A 19,119-nucleotide genomic window follows, 5' to 3' on the forward strand; every position below is an offset into this window, starting at 1 on the left:
TCCAACAGCGCTTTGAACACTTGATTTGGACTCATTTGGGCTCGGATTGGGTTGATCTTGGTGTCGTTGGGTTCGTATTTCCGAGACGCTCAGTTTGACTGTAAGCTCATTGAAATCGGAGTTCATATGCTCTCAAATTTAATTTTTAAAGTTTCCAAACTGATTTTGCCTTGAGATTCGTGCCCGATCAAGATAATTTTTGCATGACGTATCAACTATAATAGTATAAGTTGGCTCTAAATAACTAATATATAATTTTTTTTTGATAAAAACTTGTGACTAGTAAATATTACAAGAGGTGGTCCAATGAATATTCCTTCCATTCAAAAAAAGTACTACATGAACTAACAACACTTAAAATACATCAAATAGAATCAATGAATAATTCTATATTAACACTTAAGTATATTATAATAACAATTACTTAATAGATTAGTACAAACTCAATAGCCAACCTTTTATATCAAATACAATTAGAACAATCAACTTACAACTATGACAAAGCACTAGCTTGAGTTTAAATTAGCTGACGTACTACGAGCCCCATCAAATGATCAGAAGGTTAGTGTTTGAATTTTTTTATTATATAATTATGAATATAATCATTAAACATTCTGACAGCGACAATCTTATGTATAATATTTGAATAATATTAGAATGAGGTTTGAAACGGTCTCTCTATTCTTTGAAATTTTTATATACAAAATCATAATCGTATAAATAGGTCGAATTTAGAACCAATAATTATAAATGCAACAATAGAGATACTTTAGGAGGATAAATTTAGCGAATAATATGCCTCCATTAATTCATTAATGGAGGCAATTTTTGCATTAATTTTCTTTCTTCCTCGAGTATCTCTATTATTGCCGTTACATAGGCTTTTCATGACTTAAGTATATATGCATGGTTATATTTATGCATGTAAGAATTTTTAAGCACAGAAAGGTTGGTTCAAACCATGTTCACACAAGATAAGGGCCGGAACCCCCTTGAGCTCAAGGAAGACAAGAAAAAAAAAATATATATATATTATTATTGCTGGTTCAAACCTAATTTCGCATTTAATGGTTGAATCCTAGGATCAAAATAGATATTCAATATTTATTCGAACCATAATCAAACACCGAATATGCAATTTAAATATTAGTCGTTTTGAAATACATGATTCTCCTTCAACATCATTCGTTTTATAACCTAGATCAAAGACTACATTTAAATTTATATAAGTAACAAAATATGAAAACTAATCTATATTTGTTTGGAGGAGCTTACAATAAAGCTTGTGATAGATAAGTAATTATTGTGTCCGGACACCGAACGCGTCTAGAGATCAATAACAAAGTGCCACATCACTTGGATGCTCGGTACTGAGCACTTGGAATTGCTCGGTATTTGTCTGGGTTTCTGATTTTTTGTCCGGACGTAATAACTTTTCGTGATAGAGGGATCACTTAAAGGCAATGAAGGTGTTGCTTTGTAGAAGTTGATTATTGTTGGAAGAGAAATATTTCAGCAACTATATTGTTCAAGCATTCACAATATCACTAAAGCCTATTGCTTATATTTCCATCATAAAGATATATAAATAAAAAATTATCAAATAAGCATACAACAGATATATTTGGCCAACAATAAGAATTACAAAGCATGTAAAGCCAAATTTACCTTTTAAGAACAAGAAATTTATTTATTTTTTTACACTAAAAACAAAATTTAAAAAGTATTTTCACTAATTTAAAAAAAAAAATCAATTTGAGAAACAAGTTCTCTAATAATTTAAAAGTAGAAATGCTCAATAATACTTTCTTTCTTTATATAATGAAGGAATTACATACATAACATGCATAGAATTCTTATGTATTTACATATCAAACACCTAAATTTTATATTTGCTTATATAACATCATAATCTCTAAATCATATGGAAACATCTACATAAACAAAATTATTTCATTTTAGATAAGTTAGTACTAGTGCTATTTTTTATTTTATTTAGAATTTAAGGTGCCGTAAGATTTAAGTTTTAGACATATAAATAGATAAGTATTTTAGGGTACACATGTAAATCCCCTCATATTATTTAGTTGAACCTCATTTGGTAACATTAAATTCATTTAATTGCAAATTATACAAATTTGACATATTATAATTTTCATTTATAACCATGTAATAGAAAAAACTATATTACATTTTGCAAATTCTCCCTAACTTCACAATCATGAGAAAAGACAATCATCTCACATGTTTATCATTTATCTAACTTATTCATAACTTTCACATATGGGCTATCTCCACCAACAAATTAAGATTATTATTGTAATAAAAACATTATTAAATTTTGTTTTATTACAAAATACTTTCAATCCTAATTTTATGAAAAATCTTATATTAATTTATTTGAACTACACTCATGTTAAATTTTTTAGATTAATTTCTATTTTTTTATTATCCTGCTGCTTTCATTCGCCTAATATTACAACAACCACAATTTCATTCGCCTGCTACTTTCATGTTATTTTTTCACAGTTTTTTAGAAATTTCTGCCATGAAAAACTACTTTTTACAACTAGACTTGTTAAGTTATTTTCCGCGCAACAATTTCACGATAAACTTTATAAAAAATTACAACCATTTCAAACAAATCCTTAATGTTCGTTTAATTCAATCTAAATTTAAGTGCAGTTACAATATTTGTGTTTACTAATTTCACATTACACACTGAATATATTTCTATTTTCCAATCTCCGATTTCTCCCAATAAAATGTAAATACTCCTCCAAGGCTAGAAAATGCTGAAGCTGGCGATGTTCCTAACAACAGAACATACAACTTATAGTAGCAAGCTTCTGCTAGAACTATTTAGGCTGATGAATAAATAAACTACATACATATACAATATTGCAGCTTTGATGAAATCTATGCAGCTTCTCATATAAATGAAGGTTATTTAGTTCAAAATCACAAAAGACTTGTACCCAACATTGACATCTATATAGCCTACAATCACAAGCAACTATCTTCATTCTATAATCTTAGGCTTCGTTTGGGACAGCTTTTTTGCTCCTCTCTAAAACGATTTTTTAGTACAAAAATTTCTAATTTACAAAAATTTTGTACTAGAAAGCTGTTTTCGAAAACAACAAAAAAGCTGTCTCAAACGAAGTCTTATTCAACATACAAAACATATTATTCAAACATGACTTGATAACGGCAATTTATAAAAAATAAATATTTACAGTTAATTTAGTGGAGAAGGAAATTTTGTGCTGCGGGAGGAAACGATTACTGAAATTTAACCACTATGCAAGAGATGTCGTCCTTGCTCTTTCTTTTTAGAGCCTCCTCTGTCAGATGCTTGGCAGCAACTTGAGGCTCCTCAATGTCTCTAATGGCATCTACAACCTCCTGGTTTGACATAACCTGGACAAAAAATGAATCCATGAGCAGGTGGAGCATAGTTAATTCTTCATTTCTTATATGGAAGATGAGAACTTAACTGAGCCATTTACATGTAGAGTTACGTTCATTTGTATTGCTCTGTATTATTATGTACATATTTACATTATAATTACATTATAAACAAGTAACTTCAATCTTGATCAAAACTTCATAATTGAATTGGGGGGTAGACTCTGAGGAGAGTCATAGCTCAGTTTCTTCATTTTTGCATATTCTAGTATTCCCTAAGAATGGATATTTATAGAATTACAAGACCCATAAGAATCCATTAACCAACTATTAACCATCTTGTACCTACTATTAAACTATTCATAACATTTATTATCCTAACAATTTGATTTATATTATAAACCTTTTTTATAAGGAGCTTCATAGTTGATACGAAACGTTTTAGCTTATAAATTGTTCCTTATGTTATTTTATTTAGTTTGTTGTAAGTTTGTTTCATATTTTCTAGAATCGTTTAAGATTATCTGGGTTATCTCTATTTCAGCATTATATATATGTGGAATGTGTAAGAGGAATGGGACATTGATGAAAATATATTCTCTTTGAAGCTTTTAAAGCTTAGTTCTTGTCTTTGTTCCCTGGATCGAGGATTTCCTTCTTGTAGGTCTGATTCTTCCGACGATCACCACATCAATAGTACATTAAAACAAAAAGAAAAAAAACAGAAGCACACCTTCCACAATCCATCACTTGCTAAGACAAGAAACTCAGTTTTATCATCAATAATAACGTCCTTGACGTCTGGAACTGAACTGAGATGCACCTTCAAGCTACGATCTCCAAATGCCCTTGCTACAGCTAGCTGTCCATCAACACGAGGCACATCACCTGGATTATCAATACAATGTAGTTATATATATGTATGAGACATATTTGTCTAAAAAACAAAATTATGATGAGATGTCCCCTTTTTAATTTTTGATATGGTTGAGTACTTGAGTGTTAATAATGCTCAATGTTGATGATTGCCCGTGTTCAGTTCAGTATTGGCTTGATTTTGACTTGTTTGACAAGTAAAAGAGCAGAACTTGAATATGATTTTTTAGATCATTCACTAAATAAGCCAAACATGAATAAAAGCTAGCTCAATTATTCTCTCTCTCTCTCTCTCCCCCCCCTCATTGCCGTCGATCTCCGTGGTCGTCTCTGATAGACGTGCCGAAATCTCCTATCGATGACCTCATCACTACTACTTTAATATATATTAATATGAAAAGCCTTGATTTGGCAACTGGATCTATGATTGAAAAACAAGCTAAAATAAAACCATATTGACAAATGCCTCATGTAAATAACCATTAACTTGTCTTCATGCTTTCAACTTATCATTTGTGTTTGCATAGACTTATATCATGGACTTAACCTGCCAATTAGATGTTGTATGAATTAAAAGCACCCTTATTGTAAAGATGACTGGTTAAGGACTTAACTTAGTGTTCGTTTTCGACTAGATAATAAACGGTAAGAACATGAACAAAATTTTTGAAGATATTAAAGAGGCTATCGTTTGAATTTAGCTTCATAGTAAGCAAATCGAGACCGACAAGACCCAAGCTCATTAATGTTTATAGGTTGTTTACACCCTATATATTGTCCTCACGACCATACTAAACTTTGAAGGCAAAACTTATGTAGAAGAAGGCACAGCTTAAAAGAAGTCAGCAATTGAAGAAATTATCTTGTACCTGGAAGGTTGGAAACAAAACCTCCTTTCATCTCTATACATTTGCGCTCTTTGTTAGGTTCATGGTCAACCGAGAGTTGTTTAGCAAGGCCGTCCTTGCAAAGCACCGCACGAGAATCCCCGACATTGGCAACCACCAGCTTCAATCCATCTATTAGGATAGCAGTTACTGCAGTAGAGCCTCCTTTTCCCAGTTTGTTTGCCTTATTAAGAATCATACTGTCAGTAATTTCATATGCTTTCCTGATTGCCCCATCAGTGTCAGTCAAGAAGTTAGGCTGCTTGAATCATAGAACACAACATTTGTTACATGGGAAAAATGAAATATAACTAACATTTTTAAATTTAGGTATCATAAATTGAGAGAGAGAGAGAGAGAGAGAGAGAGAGAGAGAGAGAGAGTGAAGAACCCATCACCTGCTTTAGAATAGTGTCAAATAGATGTGATTGCAAATAGTCAGGTACATCATGGCCAAGGTGGCCATCAAATATCGCAAATAAACCCAACTCTGAATCACGGGCATGCTTAAACTGAGCTACCACATAATCCTCCATTGCGTGAAAGGTTTGACCTTTTACTAAGTGGTATCCATGGCTAATTCGCTTGCCATACATTTTTGTTTTGCCTTTTCCAGTATTTGATGTAGATGAACCAAACCCAGCTTTAACCTGCAGGATTTTTACCTTTTTTGTGTAACCATGATACTACTGAGAGGCATGCATGGTGGAATGACAAGTATCAACGAATTCTGAACAGCATAAACAATTTAAAAGCGTACCATTGAAGCCAAGAAAATCTAAATGGCCATGGCAATAAATAATTTAATTATTATTAAATAAGTGGTAAGATCTAAAGTTATAGTTCATTCAATCCTTAATAACATTGTACAGTTGTAAACTAAATATGTATTAATTACAATTATAGGAAAAGAGTGGCTTTCACTCAAAATAACAGTGGATTTTACGGGTTAGAACTCATTGGTAAGTCTGATAGAATATCTGCCAGTATTGTTATAGAAAGATTGACATTCTTGATGTATCATATAAGGGCATCTCCAACCTAAAATCCCATTTTTCACTCCAAAATGTATTTAAAATAAAAAATGCCGTGGTTCATCTCCAATCGAACTCCATTTTGTGTGCTTCTGCGAAGGTAACCATCATTCTCCTCTTTCGCGCACTTCTTAGACAAGTCTGGTTGAGGCAAAAAAATCGCATAGGTGAACAATGACACGCCAATATTGACAGCGCACTGTTCACCCTCCACCGATTAGCGATTTGTTTGCCATTCGAATGGAGCTAACCAGCTACACCTTAGTCGTTTGGACTTCGGCAGGAGATGCCCTAAGAAAATCCCCTTGAAGATCACAACATATGATTTTATGAATTTGAGGTAATATTTTGTAATTTTTATTCAAAAAAGCAATTAGTTTGAAATACTAACAAATTATTTTATGAAGCATTCTAGATTAATTCTTCTGCATATCATCATACTTTTGCATGTGTTGCATCACTCTTCCAAAACTTAAACATCCAAACAAGGAGAGAAAATCCAGGTCCTTAGGCAAAAACCAACCTTCATTCTTCCATCATATATTTCTAAGCTTTTCAAAACTTCAGAACCAAAAACAATAAATTCCTTCTCACACTTCAACCAAATTGCTCCAACAGATAAGCAAATCAAGAAAACAAAAGCAAATGGACATAGTTGAAAATTCACTGTTTCACCACACTCAGCAGCAAGAAAATTCCAACTTCGGACATTCGGAAAGCCCTACTCCAACAACAAAGGAAACTTGTGATTAACTAGAAGCAAATCTCTCACTTCTCAGACAAAATCTTCCTGAAATCACCACACTACGCGAAATGGAGAGAAATAAAAAACATACCTTTAATCGATCAGAGAGAGGGAAAAAGATTTGTTGTTAAGACCGTTAAGTAAAGAGACCGTACCTTCATCTTGTGCAGGATTTCCCTTCCCGTCATTCTTTTATTATCTGATTATTCGTCCGCTCTTCCTAAGTTCTTGTACCAAAACTTTTCTTCGGATTAAATCTGACTCTCCCTCTCTCCCTCTTTAATAAATCTCTTGCCCACGAAGCGTGGTCGGCGGCGGATTTCTCTAACAAGGAACACGAGGATCCCGGCTGGGATATTGCGCGGCCGGCTGTTGGACGGGCCTGCTTTCATGATTTTTTTTTTTTTGAAAAATTTACATACATGCCACTTTATTTCATGTTATTTACATATCTAATATCTAAAACATTATTATTACATGACTACCACCCAATATAATTTTAATATCAAATATATCACTCCTATAATTCATTTCTACCATTCATATCATCCTATAAATTTTAATATTTCATTTCATGCACCTAAATTTTAATATTTCATTTCATCCTATAAATTTTATTATTACATGACTACCACCCAATACAATTTTGATTATAATTTCATCTTCACTTATTTTATATTTAAGATAATTTTACATTTTTAAACTCAGATAAATTTTAATTATACATTAAATACTAATTGTAGAAACTCATCTACCGTGAAGATGAGCGCTTAGAGAAAGAAGATGAACAGTAACAAGAAGAAAGAAATATTATTTCGTGTTGTTGTTAATATAGAGATACAAGAGTTTAAATAGAGATAAAGAGAAGTACACGTGTCAACCTCTTGTAGGTTGACAAGAAGTGAAAATGAAAAGTAATTTTATGTTTTTATTTGGCTGTCTTAATATTCCCCCTCAAGCTAAGCATCTTGAGTGATGGTTAGCTTGGATCTTAAGAGCTGGAATCTGTTAGTAGCCAATGGTTTAGTTAGAATATCGGCGACCTGATCCACTGTACAGATGGGTAGTAGGCGAATTGTTCCTGTCTGGATGTGATCTCTCACGAACCGTTGATCTATCTCTATATGCTTTGTTCTTGCGTGAAATACAGGGTTGTTCGCCAGAGCAATAGTGGACGTGTTATCACAGAAGATGTCCACTGGAGAGTGGTGAGTGATGCGGAAGTCAAGCAGCAGGCGTTTAATCCAGATTGTGTCCACCGTTGCCGAAGCCAATGCTCTGTATTCGGATTCTGTTGATGACCTTGAAACCGTTGGCTGTTTCTTCACAGTCCAGGACACTAATGTGTCGCCGAAAAAGGTGCAGAAGCCGGACGTCAACTTGCGGGTGAGAGGATCTGATGCCCAATCCGCGTCAGAAAAAGTTCTAAGCGAAAGAGTTGAACGCGTGATAGGTAGACCGAAGGCTATGGTGCCTTTAATGTATCTGATCAATTTCTTTAACAGAAAGGTATGTTGAATCTCCGGTTTGTGCATGTGTTGAGAGAGCATATTAACGGCATATGCGATATCAGGACGCGTTAAAGTCAAGTATTGGAGAGATCCAATTAGTTGACGGTAGACCGGTGGAAAGAAGCAGGGTACCGCGTCAGAGGAGATGACTGGCATTTTATTTGTACATGGATTAGCTACCGAATTGCATTTTTGCAATTCGGTAATGTTTATAATAGATTGAGCATAAAACGATTGGGACATGAAAAACTTATCTGGATGAGTATCGATTCTGAGTCCGAGAAATTGATGAGCTGTTCCGAGATCCTTCATAGTGAACTGAGATTTGAGCTGATTTACAAGAGCTGTCATGGTTTTCGTATCATTACCCGTAAGCAGAATAAAGTCAATGTAGACTAATAGGTAGATTTGGATCCGATCGCGATGTAGAAGAAGCAGAGAGGGATCTGCTTGACTGTGAGTGAAACCGAGCTTGAGGAGATACGACGTAAACGTAGTATACCACTGCCGTGGCGCTTGCCGTAACCCGTAGATAGCCTTGCGGAGTCGACAGACATAATTCGGATAGGCAGAGTCTTCGAACCCTTTGGGCTGTGTCATGTATACAATTTCATTGATCTCCCCATGTAAAAACGCATTGGCAACGTCTAATTGGTGTACCGACCACTTGAAGAACAATGCGATAGTGAATAATACTCGAATGGTTGGTAGCTTAGCTACCGGACTAAAGGTATCTCGATAGTCTAAGCCATATTCTTGTTGGTTTCCTTGAGCAACAAGCCGAGCTTTGAACCTTGCAATGGAACCATCCGAGTTGAATTTTGTTTGATACGTCCATTTTGATCCAATTATGGAAGCATTTGCTGGCGGTGCAACGAGTTCCCATGTGCCCTGTTTGTGTAAAGCGAGAAATTCTTCTTCCATTGCCTTTCGCCATTCGACATGTTTGCTGGCTTCAGAAAAGGTTGTTGGATCAGTATATGGTTGAGTAGTATGAAGCAAATTTAGCTTGGTTATGGGTTTAAGGGATCCAGTTTTCAGCCTAGTGATCATATGATGTGTTGAGGCTTGAGCTGGAACCGGGTTTTGTTCTTGAACCCCACGCTCTTCAGGTGTTGACCGATCAAAGGGAGCTTGTTGGTCAAATTGGGCTTGTTGTGCCGGAGGAAGCTGCGAGGAGGAAGAATAAACAGTCGCCTTCGTAAATGGTAGAATTGAGGTTGGATGAAGTAAGGAAGGTGGAATGGTAGTTGGTGCTGAATTCCCTGCAGAAACTGCGGCTTTACAAGGAAAAATATTTTCATTAAAACGAACATGACGGGAAGTAATAACTGTTTTGTTGTCAGAATTTAAGCACCGATAACCTTTCATAGTATCAGAGTAACCTATAAATATACACCGAGCAGAGGTAGGAGAAAGTTTGTTACGCTGTGTCGGAGGAAGAAGAGGATAGCATTCACAACCGAAAGTACGCAAGTGTGCGTAAGACGGACAGATGCCAAACATGCGTTGGAGCGGAGTTAGTGTAGTAGGGTGGGAGGATGGTGTTCGATTTATTAAGTACGTTGCAGTAATAGCAGCATCGAGCCAGTGTGAATTCGGTAGTCCGGATTGCTGAAGAAGAGTACGAGTGATTGTAACAATATGACGGTGTTTTCTCTCGGCGGTTCCATTTTGTTCGGGTGTATAGGGGCAAGAGGTTTGATGAAGAATGCCTGCGGTAGAGGTAAAATTGCGAAAATCCCTGTTTAAGAATTCACCGCCACCGTCAGTTCGTATAACTTTTAATTTACGATCAGTTTGCCGTTCGATTTGATTGACAAACTGAATAAATGTTTTCGTTACATCCGATTTAAACATAATAGGAAATAGCCAAACATATTTAGAGAAATCATCAACGAAAATTAAGTAATACTGAAAGCCTTGATTAGAAGAAACGGGCGACGGCCCCCAGAGATCAGAATGTACTAATTGTAATGGTGCAATTGTTATACTAGTAGAGTTATCAAATGGTAATTTGTGGCCTTTACAGGCTAAACAAGAATTACAAAGAAATGTTGGAACATAAATTTTAAGAGCAGGATTAACAGATGAAATATGTTGTAGCGTCCGATTGTTCGGATGTCCTAATCGGGAGTGCCAATCTGGTTTGCGAGCTTTGTCAGCTGAGAACGCCTTGAGCTCCTGTGAAGAATGAGTAACAATTTTGTATAGACCATCCTTACACAGTCCGTGTAGGATAGGTTGGTTTGTCCTCCGATCCTTAAAAACAAATCCGTTAGCATCAAACGTGATGGAGATCGGATTATCCTTTACTAAATTTGAAATTGAAAGTAAATTATAAGATAGAGATGGAATGTGAAGGAGTTTAGATTGCAGTAGCTTACTAGATGGAGTTGGAAGGATACCCGTTCAAGCGTGAGCAATCGGAACGGACCTTCCATCCCCTATTGTTACCGTGTCGGAGCCATTGTATTCGTAGACATTATCAAGATTGCCTATCTTGTTTGTCATATGAGATGAAGCCCCGGAGTCAATATACCAATCCGTAGCAGAAGCACCATCTGTGTTGACAAGGAGAGCCGAGGCTTGTTTAGCAGATTGTTGAGTGGGTACATAATTTGGGTTTAGCCGATGCCAGCAAGCGTCTGCTTGGTGACCTTTCTTTTTGCAAATCTGACATATGACCCCAGTCGATTTGCTAGTCGAAGAGGTCATGTGAGTTCGGTCGGCTTCAAGATTTTGTCTGCCGCGACCACGACGACCACGGCCGCGGTAAGTAAACAGGGTGGCTTGATTATCCGGTGCCTTGGGAAATTTGAGTGCCGCGGATTTTAGATGAATCTCCTCGCTGATGAGAAGAGAATAAAGATTGTCCAGAGATAGAGACGATTGCATTGTTCGGATAGAAGTCGTAAAAGCATGATATTCCGCAGGAAGTCCATTTAAAATGTAGATTATCACGTCTTCGGGATCAATGGTAGATCCAGCGGAGGATATGTGATCAACGATCTTTTTGATCTCAGTGAGGTACTGAATCATTGTCATACCCTGCATCGAGACATTGTGAAGCTCATGCTTGAGCTGAATCACTTTGGAGCGGTTGGACGACTGGAACCGAGTATGAAGTGTACTCCATATGACAGAGGTGGATTCAAGATGAATCACATAAGGTAAAACTGCCGGCGATATCGTGGAACAAATTGCAGTAGCGAGATTTTGATCCAACGCAGCCCGTTCTTGAGGATCTTGATTGGGATCGGCGTTTTCATCAGTTGATTTCGGCTCAAGAAACTCAGCAAACCCATTTGCCTTGAATAGTTTGGCGATTTGGGTACTCCAGATAGGAAAATTTTCTGGAGTAAGAGCATGAGGAACCAGCAGCTTGAGGTTAGAGATTACGAATTTGAGCGACGGTGAGATCGCCAGAGTAGATTTTACTACTTCCGAAGTCTGTCGAGAAGAAGACGACGCGCAAGATTGATTTGCCATTGTCGTTCTTCAGAATCGGCACCCGTCTGATACCATGTAGAAACTCATCTACCGTGAAGATGAGCGCTTAGAGAAAGAAGATGAACATTAACAAGAAGAAAGAAATATTATTTCGTGTTGTTGTTAATACAGAGATACAAGAGTTTAAATAGAGATAAAGAGAAGTACACGTGTCAGCCTCTTGTAGGTTGACAAGAAGTGAAAATGAAAAGTAATTTTATGTTTTTATTTGGCTGTCTTAATACTAATAACGCAACTCAACTGCATTCATACGTTGACTAAAATATCGATATTTTCTTCATTTATTCATATATGAGAATTTCATAAAATATGTTTATCGAACCTTAGACTTTTTTCATGAAAAACATGCCTCAAAATTTCAATAAATATTATCTTTTTATTTTTCAAATAGCCAAATGAGGTCGTTAAACATTTTCAGCTAACAAAATCAACTTGATGAATGGTTGATCTAAGGTACAAGAGTCGAGCCAACTCTATCAGTCAGCTTGTGCTCGAGCCTGATGAATGACCGTAAACTAAGCTTGATTAGCTAATGAGTTAAATTTGAGCCAACCTCAACTCTACTCATTTATTGACTAGCTAATTCATTTTAAAAATATTAATATAAATACACATAAAATACATTAAAATTCACGGGTTAGATATAAAATTATTTAAAAATTTTAAATATATAAAATGATTCTTTATTATTTATATTCTAATTTCACATTATTTTTTATTGTTTTATTAGAATAATTCCTTTAAGAATTTTTTTTCTTTCGTTTTAAAAGAATTGGATCATAAGCAGATTCGAACTCATAAAATTAAGCCTGAGCTTGAACTCAAACTCGACTAATTAATCCGTTAAATCTCAAACTAAAAATGATCTTAACTCCACTCAACAAGCCTAATAGCCTATCAAACGTTTACAAAACATTTTTAATCAATGGGCCCAAGTTAACCCACAGCCCATTTGGGTTGGGCGAAACAAGTAAACCCGACCCGAATTCATATCCTCCTGCTCTTTCTTGTTTGTTAACGTCCCAACCTCAACAATCCCATACAATAACGGTTTAAGATATACGAAATCGTTGATTTTGATCCAATAATCCGCTGTACAGATCTCAAAGTCGATCCAAAGGCTCTAAATCATATTGGATAAATATTTCTTTCTACCAATCATGCAGGAATTGCTTTTACATGACATCGAACACGTTTCATTCCAATTAGGAGGAAAGATTAGCTTTTTATCATCTGTTTGTTTGAACATATTAATCTATTATTTTTTAACAAATTATATTTAAATATCCATTTTAAAAATATTTTAAAAAGTCAAAAGTTGACCGACTCAGATAAGAGAAAGGGGGAATAAGCCCTCTAAATTTTGATAAATATAATAATTAAAAACTTATTAGAGAAAAAATAAAATGCCAGACCGGCATTTTTAACATGCCAGCTGGCTTTTCTTCATTTAAAAAAATCATTACTTGAAAGCAATAAATTGGTTATGATTGTATCGAATAAAAGGTTAAATTTGTCATAATAAAAAATTGGTAGATCGATATGTAATTTGTTTGAATTTAACTCTTTTTTTTTCTGTGTACGTGGAATTTGGAATTTCTTCCCATTTTGGAAGATGGAATAATAAACAAAGTTTAAAAAAAAAATTAAAGAAGGATGAGGGCGGCAGAATTTTAAAATAAATGAGATTAAATAATTTAAAAAAAAAAAACTAGAAAGAATTTTGAGAGAATTTAATCCTAAATTTACATAACAAAACTTTCAGTTGAAAGTCTAAAGAGGGTTGCATCTAGGAGTGCGAGTCAGCTCGAGTTTAACTCAATCAATGATTTGTGAGCAAAGCTTGATAAGTTAACGAATCAAGCGTGAGCCAATTCTGACTTGATTCGTTATCTTGCGAGCAAATTCGCTTAAAAAATATAAATACAAAATGCACTTAAATTTTATAAGCGTTGAGGATTTTAAGTATATAGTTATTAAATACGATTAAAAATTATATCTCATTTTTTTTATTTTAAGTGATTTTTATTTTTATTTTATTTTTTTATACTTTTTTTAAATTTTATTATAATAATTGCTTGAACCATCAAGGGGAGGATCCATTCTTTCTTTTTTTTTTTAGGGTAGACAAACTCAATTATATATATATATACACACACACACACACACACAAAAGCGGATGGGGGGGGGGGGGGGCCGCGGGCCCTCTCCATCCCCCTCGGATCCCGATGCAGTCTCTCTCGCACTCACACAGTCGCACGAAGGTTTCATTGCAACTCGCAGTGGCAACCGGCGGCGGACAACGACTAGACAACATGCCTTCTCCTCCCGGACCTCCCTTGCTCGCCTCGACCCGACGACTCTCGCTCCTTTTGAGTCGGCTTACTCGGACAGATTACGGCCCAGAGTTTTTTTTTTATTATTTTATAAGTTATAATGTGGTATTATATCTGTTGCATCCAGGAGTATTCGCGGCAGTAGAGAAATATAAAGTTTATCGTCTTAGCGTAGTACGAAAATCCGGCACGCAATCAAATAAGAGAGAGAGTCTAGCATTTATGAGACACCAAGATTTTTATATGGAAAACCCCTGAAAACGGGGAAAAACCAGGGGGCCTAGCCCAGTTTGAATGAATCCACTAGTATTGCAGTCGATTACAAATGAGGCCCTTCCTTGGGAGAAGGCCTTAGCTTGATGTACATTTTATAGAGTACATTACATGATATGAATACAAAGAATCACTATTGACCTGTTCGTTTGGTCGGGAGGACCGTAGTCGGCGGGCGACGGAGGTCGGAAGGCTTGTAGTTGGTGGGCGACGTAAGTCAGGAGGACCGTAGTTGGCTGGCGACAGAGGTCGGAAGGACTGTAGTCGGCGGGCGACGTAAGTCAAGAGGACCGTAGTCGACGGGAGACAGAGGTCGGAAAGATTGTACTCGGCGGGCGACATAAGTCAGGAGGACCGTAGTCGGCTGGCGACGGAGGTCAGAAGGACAGTTGCCTTGCGAGGGAGGTTGGAAGGACTGTGTCTGACGATGAATGTCAGAAGGACGACGTCAGGTAGAAGTCAGACAATGGAAAGAAATCCATATTCGAATATACGTCCAGCGAAAGTCCGATAACTGATAGAAGTCCGGCATCGTGTAGAAACTTGGCGAAGAGTGAAGGTCATGAGGTGTCGGGTAGAAGTCCGACGTCTGTTGGTGGACGAGGAGAACTCCGGCATCACTTGGGCGGAGTTTCGGTGTCAGGAGGGAACTCTGTCGTTAATTGAGAAGAATTTCCGCATCCCATGGAAGTTGGGCAGAATTCTAGCGTTCTTTCGAATATCCGGCAGAGTTCCGGCATATTCAGGCGGCGGGAAGAGCTCCGGCGGTGGTCGAGGAGGAGAGGATTCTCCTTTTCATCTTTCTCTTCTTCTTCCATTCTTCTTCTCTCTCTTCACTTGTGTCCACTTTGTGTAGAATAAGGGCTCTATTCATAGTTTTTCTGGAGTGACATGGCTTGTAAATAGGTGTGAGATCATGGGCGAATAGGGAGTGGTCGAACGGACGGTTGATGTTGAACCCTTCAATCGTGCACCATTCATTGGACATTTGAAGGACTTAGTGATGTCAGAATTCGGCGATCTTGGGCTCGTTGGATTCGTCTCGTCGAGTCGTTCGATTCAAGTATAAGATCGTTAAAATCAGGGACCGTTTGGTAACTCAAATTGTGGTTTGAACCTTCCAACAGCGCTTCGGGTCCTTGATTTGGATCCATTTGGGCTCAGATTGGGTTGAATTTGGTGTCATTGGGTTCATATTTCTGAGACGCTCAGTTTGACTGTAAGTTTGCTGAAATCGAAGTTCAGATGATCCCGGATTTAATTTTTGAAGTTTATGGCTAGCTTTCTGCCTCGAGATTCGTGCCCGATCAAGATAATTTTTTGCATGGCGTCTCAATATCATTTGTTCGCTAAAATAGGCTTGTTCCTTGCGAAGATATTCCTACTTCAATGCTTTGTCTTCATGTTGTTGTGAGACCTTTGATTTTATTTTGTTTGAATTTATAAACCGGTAGATATTGTGAATAGAACAATTTTTTAGGTAAGTAGTTTGTTCCCAATTTGGAGATTGAACTAGTCCTTAATCCTTATTATGCTATAGTTATTTACACAGTTCAGTTGGGCATTTTGATTGCGTTAGTTTATCTTTTCTTTTTTACGTTTCATGATCTTATATTATTCAACAAATAAAATGGTTAATTTAGTTTCTATCCTATAGCTGGGAATTTTGTTTGGACCTTTGATTTTATTTTGTTTGAATTTAGTTTCTTGGACATGTTTGTGCAAGTTTTATGTTTAATTTTTGGATAATTATTAATAAAAAAAAATTAGAACTGCCTATGCCTGTCCCAAGCCCGAATAAAAAAAGTTGAGGGAAAATTTTAATAAAATAATTTAGGCCCCCCTTTATAAATTAGAAAGCCTTGTATACCATTATAATTTATGCAATAAAAAAGAAAATGACAAACTTCACATTTTTTGTAATGTTATATAATAACTTCATTTGGAATAAAGTCAAATACTTCATTCTCAGTATATAATACTAGATAGTCATTAAACCAAGCATCAGTCATTTTACTACGCAGGCAATTTTTATTAATCTTCATTGTAAAAAATGCTTTCTCCACCGTAGTTGTTGCGTCCTGGAATATTTGCGACGGTAGAGAAATGTACAGTTTAACGTCTTAGCATTGTACGAAGATCCAGCACACAAGCAGATAAGAGAGAGAGTAGTGTTCATAAGAGACAAAAGAGTTTTTACGTGGAAACCCCTAAAAAGGGGGAAAAACCCACGAGGCCTTGCCTAGTTTGAATAAATTCACTAATATTTGCAATTGATTACAAATGAGACCCTTCTTAGGGAGAAGACTTTGGCTTGATGGTATAAATGTACATCATATAGAGCGCATTACATGGTGGGAGTTACAACAATCAAAATAGACATGTTTATTTGGTTAGCAGGATCATAGTTGATAAGATAGATATCGGAAAGATCGTAGTTGATAGGAGACCGGGGTCAGAAATACTATTGTCTGTTGATGGAGGTCGTAAGGACCATAGTAGGCGACGGAGGTCGGAAGGACCGTAGTCGGCAGGAGATCTGGGTCTGAAAGATAGTTGTCTGTTGATGGAGGTCGGAAGGACCATAGTAGGTAACAAAGGTCGGAAGGACTGTAGTTGGCAGGAGATCGAGGGTCAGAAAAATCGTAGTAAAAGGGATGTACTTCAAGAGAACTCTCGGAGTCAACTGGTGTCCCAGCAGAAGTCCGGGCATCAAGTGGTGGTCCGGCGGAGCAACGACGTCATGCGGTGGTTCGGCGCAGGTAAAGTGGTGGTCCTGCGGAGCAACAATGTCAGACGGTGGTCCAGTGGAGGTGAGGGCCTTAAGTGGTGGTCTAGCGGAGCAACGACGTCGGGCAGTGGTCTGACGGAGGTGAGGGCCTCAAGTGGTGGTCCGACGGAGCAACGACGTCGAGCGGTGGTCCGGCGGAGATGAGGGCCTCAAGTGGTGGTCCGGCGAAAGTTCGGTGGTGATCGAGGAGGAGCTTCTTCCTTCTCTTCCTTCACTTCTTCCTTCTTCTCTTCTTACCTCGAGCCCCCTTTTCAAGAGAAATGAGGGGTCTATTTATAGATTTATGGAGTGGCATGACCCATAAATAGGTAAGAGATCAAGGGTAAATGGGGAGTGATTGGATGGACGGTTGATGTTGAATCCCTTGACCATGGACCATTTGATGGACATTTTAATGTCTTAGTGATGTCAGATTCTGGTGATCTTAGGCTCGTTGGATTCATCTCGTCAAGCCGCTCGATTCGACTATAAGCATGTCATGTTTGAATACCGTTTGGTAACCCAAATTGGTTTGGACTCATTTGGGCTCGGATTGAGTCGGATTTGGTGTCGTTAGGTTTGTATTTCCGAGACGTTCAGTTTGACTTTAAGTTTACTGAAATCAGAGTTTGGATGGTCCCAATTTTAATTTTGGAAGTTTCCAACTTGATTTTGCATCGAGATTCATGCCTGATCAAGATAATTTTTTGAGGACGTATCAGTAGCAGTAGCAATCAGTAAAGTGGGTGTCAAAACAATAAGTCTATAAATTAGGGAATACACAATGCTTTTTTGGCCTTTACAATCTGTTTTGCAATAACTGCAATGCTAGTCAAAAATGTAAATTCATTGCTAGTACGCATATGATCAATAATATAAGTAGATACAAGTGACACAAGATCAACCATAGAGAAATATGTTGGATATAACTCTGCAAGACGAATTAATTTTCCCTAATCATAAGCAGAGAACATCATGCCTAGCTCCGCCATTGAATGTAAGTCATTGTTTATAAGATTGTTGTATGTCATATACATCAACTCTTGCTCTAGACATTAGCACTAAGATCTATGCTAGAGTCCCTGGTCCTTGACATTCCCATCATAAAAAAAAAGGGATTAAACAAATATGAAACAATACCCAAAGACAGCTCTCATATCATAGGACACTTCCAACTTTAACTACTCAATTTTTTTTGGGGACATTTAGGCCAATTAAGGCAAACTCACACACACAACGCATACACATAGACTCGAACCTTGGACCTCTTAGTTGGAAGCTTAAGCTCTCAACCAATAGGCCAAAGAGAGTTGTGTTTAACTACTCAATTCATTTGATATGGTTTATATTTATGATATTGTATCAACACCTTCCCCACTCAACGTTAAAAGACCTCTTTTTTTAACCGATGAATAACACCAATGAAATCATCGAAATTGAGTCAGATACAGTGATTTTTTTTCTTGTAAGGATTTTTTTGAAGTAAAAACTCTATTCATCTCTTTCAAGGTCTTGTTCATATCTATCTCTCTATTATCGCAAATATTTCAGCACACAACAATTATAATTTTACAAAAAATTTGGGCATGAATGCTTAATACATGAAAAATACTCATAATATATGTACATATAATTCTTAAAGAAATGCCTTTTTAACTATTGAATGACAGAAATATATTTGAATTGTCGAAACTAACCAAATTACTCTAATCAGACCAAAAATAGAATGTCAATGACTTAACCATGTAAACACAGTATATTCC

General features: G+C 36.6%; 1 protein-coding gene across 2 annotated transcripts; it reads right to left on the reverse strand.

The window, feature by feature from the left end:
- Positions 1 to 2,908: 2,908 nt before the first annotated feature.
- On the reverse strand, positions 2,909 to 7,354 carry LOC110105369 (probable protein phosphatase 2C 62). 2 transcript variants are annotated; one of them, XM_020834839.2, is made up of 5 exons: positions 7,109 to 7,354; positions 5,573 to 5,824; positions 5,157 to 5,436; positions 4,145 to 4,299; positions 2,909 to 3,423 (listed from the first exon to the last, which is right to left on the reverse strand). In XM_020834839.2, the coding sequence occupies exons 1-5, from the start codon at positions 7,139 to 7,141 to the stop codon at positions 3,286 to 3,288; spliced, it is 858 nt and encodes a 285-aa protein (XP_020690498.1). In that variant the 5' UTR covers positions 7,142 to 7,354; the 3' UTR covers positions 2,909 to 3,285. The 2 variants fall into 2 exon arrangements, with proteins under 2 accessions (XP_020690498.1, XP_020690499.1); XM_020834840.2 differs by having other exon boundaries at positions 5,157 to 5,433; positions 7,109 to 7,351.
- Positions 7,355 to 19,119: the final 11,765 nt, after the last annotated feature.

The sequence above is a fragment of the Dendrobium catenatum genome, unplaced genomic scaffold (genome assembly GCF_001605985.2).
Source record: "Dendrobium catenatum unplaced genomic scaffold, ASM160598v2 fragScaff_scaffold_1013, whole genome shotgun sequence".
In the NCBI taxonomy this organism is placed as follows: domain Eukaryota; kingdom Viridiplantae; phylum Streptophyta; class Magnoliopsida; order Asparagales; family Orchidaceae; genus Dendrobium; species Dendrobium catenatum.